Source organism: Lactuca sativa, chromosome 8 (assembly GCF_002870075.4).
Source record: "Lactuca sativa cultivar Salinas chromosome 8, Lsat_Salinas_v11, whole genome shotgun sequence".
Lineage (NCBI taxonomy): Eukaryota > Viridiplantae > Streptophyta > Magnoliopsida > Asterales > Asteraceae > Lactuca > Lactuca sativa.
This window is the reverse complement of record NC_056630.2, coordinates 76,712,395-76,718,385: the sequence shown is the minus strand read 5'-3', so window position 1 is coordinate 76,718,385 and position 5,991 is coordinate 76,712,395. Positions and strand designations below refer to the sequence as shown.

The 5,991-nt window shown below is 32.7% G+C and overlaps 1 protein-coding gene across 1 annotated transcript; it reads right to left on the bottom strand.

The window, feature by feature from the left end:
- Positions 1-245: 245 nt before the first annotated feature.
- Positions 246-3,845, bottom strand: LOC128127738 (uncharacterized). Its single transcript, XM_052766419.1, has 4 exons — positions 3,722-3,845; positions 1,433-1,567; positions 786-1,294; positions 246-734 (listed from the first exon to the last, which is right to left on the bottom strand). The coding sequence occupies exons 1-4, from the start codon at positions 3,843-3,845 to the stop codon at positions 246-248; spliced, it is 1,257 nt and encodes a 418-aa protein (XP_052622379.1).
- Positions 3,846-5,991: the final 2,146 nt, after the last annotated feature.

Genomic DNA, 5,991 nt, shown 5'->3' with positions numbered 1-5,991 from the left:
AAATCTTTTTTACTCGTGACATGAGAAACAATAACATATAACTGATCATGAGTGAAGACGAGTCTACGCAAGTATAATCCAACATTTAATAATGATTGTCCTTGACTTTTGTTAATGGTTATAGCGAAACAAAGAGCTATGGGGAATTGTTTCTGCTGAAAACGGAATGAATTTTTTTTATCAGAAGGGGTTAACTTCATGCGAGGTATATAAGTAGTCTCGTTAAAAAATCTGTCAGGTATGATTTAGGCTTCAATGACGTGTCTTCCAAGCCTTACGATATGTAATCTAGTATCGTTGCATAGTCCTTTGGTTTGGTCGATATTATGAAGTAACATGACAGAAACACCTTTTTTTAGTATAAGTTTATGGTTGGGAATTCCGGAAGCCTTAAAACCATTCAACACATCTGGAGAGTATGTTGATTCCTCAAAAGAATCGTGTGCCTCAATCTCACATAATGAATCTAAATTCAGATACGTTTTCCCTTCATCTTTCATCAATTCTAACATGTAGTCGTTGATAGCATCGACTGCTTCATTTGTAAGGACCAAAATAGCTTTATTTTGAAAATGCGATGGATCATCAAGAAGGTTCTGAAAGGATGAATAAATGGTGGATACAATTGAATGAATATGGTCACACGTAGAGGGAACGACAAAATCTTCTGGAAATTCAACTTCAACTTTACCATCATTAGGGCCACCGATACCACCTTCACCAATTTTAAGAATCTATTCAACAAATGATTTTATCTCTTCGAAGTCATTGTTTGGACAACCGACCTGAAGCCTCATGTTTACATTCAAACGTAAAACTGTAGATTCACGCCATAATCTTGATGAATGAAATGATGGTTGGACAATATCTGAGCGATTTCCTCTTTGTATTACTGGAAGAATCTGTCGAAAGTCACCTCCAAGTACAATGGTCTTGCCTCTAAACGATTTATTCTTGTCCGATGAAAGGATAACTTCTCTAAGTGTCCTATCAACTGCTTCAAAACAATGATGGTGCATCATTGGTGCTTCATCCCATATGATCAGTCTCGATTTATTCAACACTTCATCTACATCGTTACATGGAGTAATAGAACAAAACGAATCCTCATTCAAGTTAATTGGTATATGAAAACTTGAATGCACTGTCCTACCACTAGAGAGCAAGAGAGTTGCAATTTTGCTTGAAGCAACGTTGATAACAATTTCACCTTTAGATCTAATAGCAGCAGACAATGTCCTCAAAACAAATGTTTTTCCTATTCCTCCATAACCATACAGGAAAAAGACACCACCTTTTTTTTGTTAACCGCATTGATAATTGTATCATAAACCTTTTTTTTTCTCGACATTAATTTGGAATGCAGTTGTTGATGTTTAACTTCAAGACTGGATAGATCATAATTAAGCTCAATCTTGAATTAACATATTGCAAGCATCTTGAATATATTTGTGATCAGGTAATGGCATATTGGGTATTTGCTTCAAACTCGGTCCACAACTCAATAAAACTTTCTCAATGTATGACAATGTAAGGTGGAAATTTGCTTCCGGTTTTAGCTTCAAGCCTGAAAAGACAAAAAAAATTATGAACTTATTTATTTGTAATATCAATTAATTTTAGAACGTTTTTTTTGTGTCAATGGGTTAGATTATTTGAAAATGTACCTGTTACACCAATTTATTGTTCACAGACGTGAACGACATCATCAGAAAGACAATTATAAGTCTCTTTAAAAAAATGACGAGGCCGAGATAGACTATCCGATGTAATCAACATAACAGATAGAGACTTGCATAATGAAGTGGTGGCCCAATGATGTGTTTCGTGTATAAAAGATATGTACTATTTATCATCGTCTAATAGACCAAGAGCGTAGCAAACATCTTTGTAAGATTCATAAACGGTCCCATTAACCGTCCTAATATCTTCATAACAAGTACAACCCTTTACTTTGTTGAGAAAAATGTGTAAGTAATAAACATCACCAGAGTTGGGATACACGTGATTAATTTTATCAAGTGACTTTATCTTTGTTTTTCTTCTTGTCCATATTTTATCGGATTTATTCCAAACATATTGAGTTGGATATTCAACATATCATAACTTTCATGCATTTTCATCATAGTTGTTACATTTCATCCAAGCCAAAAATTGAGAAGCATCATTAGTAACATGTTGGGATGGTTTAAACACAACAGGTTGTTTGTCTTCAAGGTGAAATGAAAACCTTTCAACATAAGGTGTTCTGTAATGAATGTCATACCTAAAAAGTCTCCAACATGCCTCACAAGCAAAAAATAACGACAATTGTAAAAGTCAACAATTTCATCACGATCATTATTTTCTTTATGTTGTTTTTTTTATTGAGGAAAGAAACATGTCATAAATAACATTAAAATCATATTATTTTTAAAACAGAGAAAAAACAAATAAACATATATAATAATTATAATTTTCATATTATATAAAGTATTTAAATGATTTAATAATTTATATAAACTTCAATCTTGCATTATTTTAATGTAACTTGTTTAGCAATATTATATATTAAAACCAGTGTTGCAGAAATCGGCCTTGACGGCCGATAAATCGCTTGGCGGCCTTAAACCGATTACGATTATGGTGTTTGGCGGAAATTGGTCAAAAGTCGGCCTTGGCGGTCATAGGCGGGAATTTTTAAAAAAATTCAAAAATATTTAATTTTCAAATATTACACCAAAATTTTTAATTTTCAAAATTTTAAGCTTTCAAATTTTAAAAGATTAAACTAAAATTTTTAAATACTTAGTTTTTTAGCGAATATTAATTTTTTAAATAGTTTTATTAATAATTAAGGGTCCCCGATTAATCTCCGATTAAACCCTGCCTAGTCCGATTAATCGCTTATCGTCTGTCGACCGCCGAGCTACCGTCGAACGATTTTTACAACCTTAATTAAAACATATAACATATATTTCATATAAAAAATTACATATACAAAATTAAATATACATATGAATAAAACTTAAACAAAGAGACACCGTTTTTCACGACATTGTTTTCATTGTTGCGTCTTTTGTAAATCGGATAACCATTGTCGTCAATATATGGATGATATGTGTAGTCTTTTGGAAATCCTTTAGAACATTTTCCTTTTTTCATACATGGCATAAATGGAAATTCAGTGCCGCATGGTCCATGTATCATGTTGTCACAGACAGTTCGATATAATTTTGGTTCAAGCTCGTTGTCAAGCAATTCAACACATATAACACGATCTATGCCTTCGGGATTTGGAAGTTTAGATTTTTTTTTGATATAAAAAGAGGCATATGTGCAAATGTGGAAGACGTATTTTTTGAAACTCGATGGTATATACAACTGTATGAGGAAATTAATTTAGTTGGTTAACACATAGTATTATAAAATCATAAAAAAGATAATGAATAATGACATTTTAGATTTATACCTCCATCGACTTTGCCTAATTTTTTTTTTCCTTCAGTCAACTGATTAGTGAATCAAGTTTTATTTTAAATATTCGTTCAAAATATCTGGCAAGTCTTCTGGTTTAAGATTCTCAGATTCAACGAATCTAATTACCTTTGGCCATTTAGGATTAGATGTAAAGGTTAAAAAAGATCTGGATAACCAAACCACTTAACCAAAGTCATTGCTTCTAAGTAATTTTGTTACATGTAACGGCTGCCACCAGTAAAAGAATATGAAATAGTAATACGGTTTCCCATCATAGAAGCATCTTCAATTCCATCTTGAGAAGTCTCGACCAAGTTGCCATAAGGAGCCACACATGATGTTGGTTCGTTAAACTGTCTATAATTAAGGCAGTCGTTTTCAACCATTGTATACGAATCAACCAAAAACTGTTGGAAGAGTTTTTTGGAACGTAATATCAAATATATTTCATTAGCTCTATGTTGTATATCGTAAGCAAACAACTCTCATATTGTCAACTTTATTCGTCCTTTGGAGTCTGGTTCTTCAACACTACGATGTAATATATCCAGTCGAAATTCATCCTCGACATAAGGGAACAATAAAGGATATTGAAGTGGAAGATATTGAGGATGAAACTCATTAACTCATGAACAGTCAAGAAATCGAGTAAAAAAGGATTATGCAATATAATACAAAATAATATATATATATATATATATATATATATGTGTGTGTGTGTGTGTGTGTGTCTGTGTATGTGTATATGTCTGTGTCTGTGTCTGTGTCTGTGTATGTGTATGTGTATGTGTATGTGTATGTGTCTGTGTCTGTGTCTGTGTCTGTATGTGTAATGCGCTTATAAAATAGAGTGTGTTTACTTACTCTGCGTTGAATCTGTTGTCGACTTCATGATTTGTATCATATATGTACAACTGGCAAAATTTTAATAATTCACCCTTCTCTGATAGTAAGCTGCCTGCAATATGATAATTTTGTCCATGCATTTGATAGACATAAGGACCACCTCCAGAGTTAATGGCATGATCAATTATCAGCCATATATGCAAATGCAAACATCATATTGTATCGGCAAATATTTTGTATAAAGTTTTGACTTTTTCAGTAACGCCGCTATATAAATCAATCAACAACTGAGGTGAGTGAATAAGAATGGGTAATTCTACTTTTCCATTATAACAATAAATGGAATAAGAGGTTTTTTTACATCTTTAGACAAAATTGCAAAAATGGTCTCTGTAGTATGTATTTTTTGGGGGGTTTTAGTCCAAACCATGACTTTTTTGGATTGGAGGTCATTTGAGTTAGTTTCGTTGCGTTTTTGGTCCCTCGTTAAACTGAAATGACTGTAATGCCCTTCTTATATACTTTTTTTTTTTATATTTTTTCTATTTAATTTAAAGGAAAAAGGAAATAATTGATTAATTTGGCCCACATCTCTCTCTCTCTCTCTCTCTCTCTCTCTCTCTCTCTCTCTCTCTCCCACGGGTGAAACCCATGTCACCACCTCATCAGTCATCTTTGTGACCTCTCCCGCTCATTCGTACTCCACCGACGAAGACAACGACACCGACGAGCTGCCGGCTGTAACAACCCACCACTGTTTGCGAGCTCCGTTGTCGTTCACCACCCTCCACAGCCTCTTTCTCGTCGCCTGCAACTCGCCACTTTAAAATAAATAAAGTGGGAATTCCATTAATTAATTTTAGATGAAAGTTGAAGTTAGACTTTGAGATTGGGAATTATGGAATAAAACTTGAGTAAATCTATTTAATTTGATTAAAATTTTAATTTGTAAGAATTTAACATTTATGGTTGAATTAGAAGATATGACACTCAAAATGTTGTATAGAAATTCATTTTGGAGGTAAATCAAAATTCAAATTTGAGTGACCAGTCTTGCTATGTTGTCAAAACTTAAAAGTAAGACCTGCAACTTCCCATTCTTTCTTTTATCTCAAAGATGAAAGCACCTGGAAGAAACGAATAGTTCAAATGTACAAAAGGTAATCGAGTCATTGAAAGCAAAATTGAAGCCTCATTAGATTTCTAAGTCCAAAACGTGAATGAATTACAAATAAGGTAGATGAAGAATGGGGTCTTACGGGACTTTTTGACATCCCTAGAATTGATTGTCTTTTTATTAAGGAAGATGAAGAATATATTTTGAGTGATATGGTATAGTGTAAAGTGGCATGGTTTAATAGATATGTAAAGTGGTTTTAATTAATTAAAAAAAATAGTTGTGATTGGCTTTGAAGGAAGAAAGAGGAGCTACAGAAAATGACGAATTGACCGTTCAAAAATTAGCAAATAATTCGAGTATTTTTTTTAAAGTACGGAATTAAATATTCTGAAACTCCAATATACATTAAAAAATCATTTTGAAGTATTATAAACAGAATCTAATCACTATATTACTAAATGATTAACCAAAAATCCAAAATCAATTCATCAGTAACCTAATAGACCAAGTGATTAAGTCAAAAGAGCCCAAATATTATTACCAGGCCATACCCAGTTAACACTACT

Bases quoted from the DNA above. Each gene is read 5' to 3' on its own strand.
- LOC128127738 (XM_052766419.1), bottom strand. From the start codon at position 3,845: ATGGTTGAAAACGACTGCCTTAATTATAGACAGTTTAACGAACCAACA. The intron at 1,568-3,721 runs GTATTACTATTT...TTGTCTTTTCAG, and splicing joins TGCTTCTATGATGGGAAACC to GCTTGAAGCTAAAACCGGAA. The intron at 1,295-1,432 runs GCAATATGTTAA...AACAAAAAAAAG, and splicing joins CAAATATATTCAAGATGCTT to GTGGTGTCTTTTTCCTGTAT.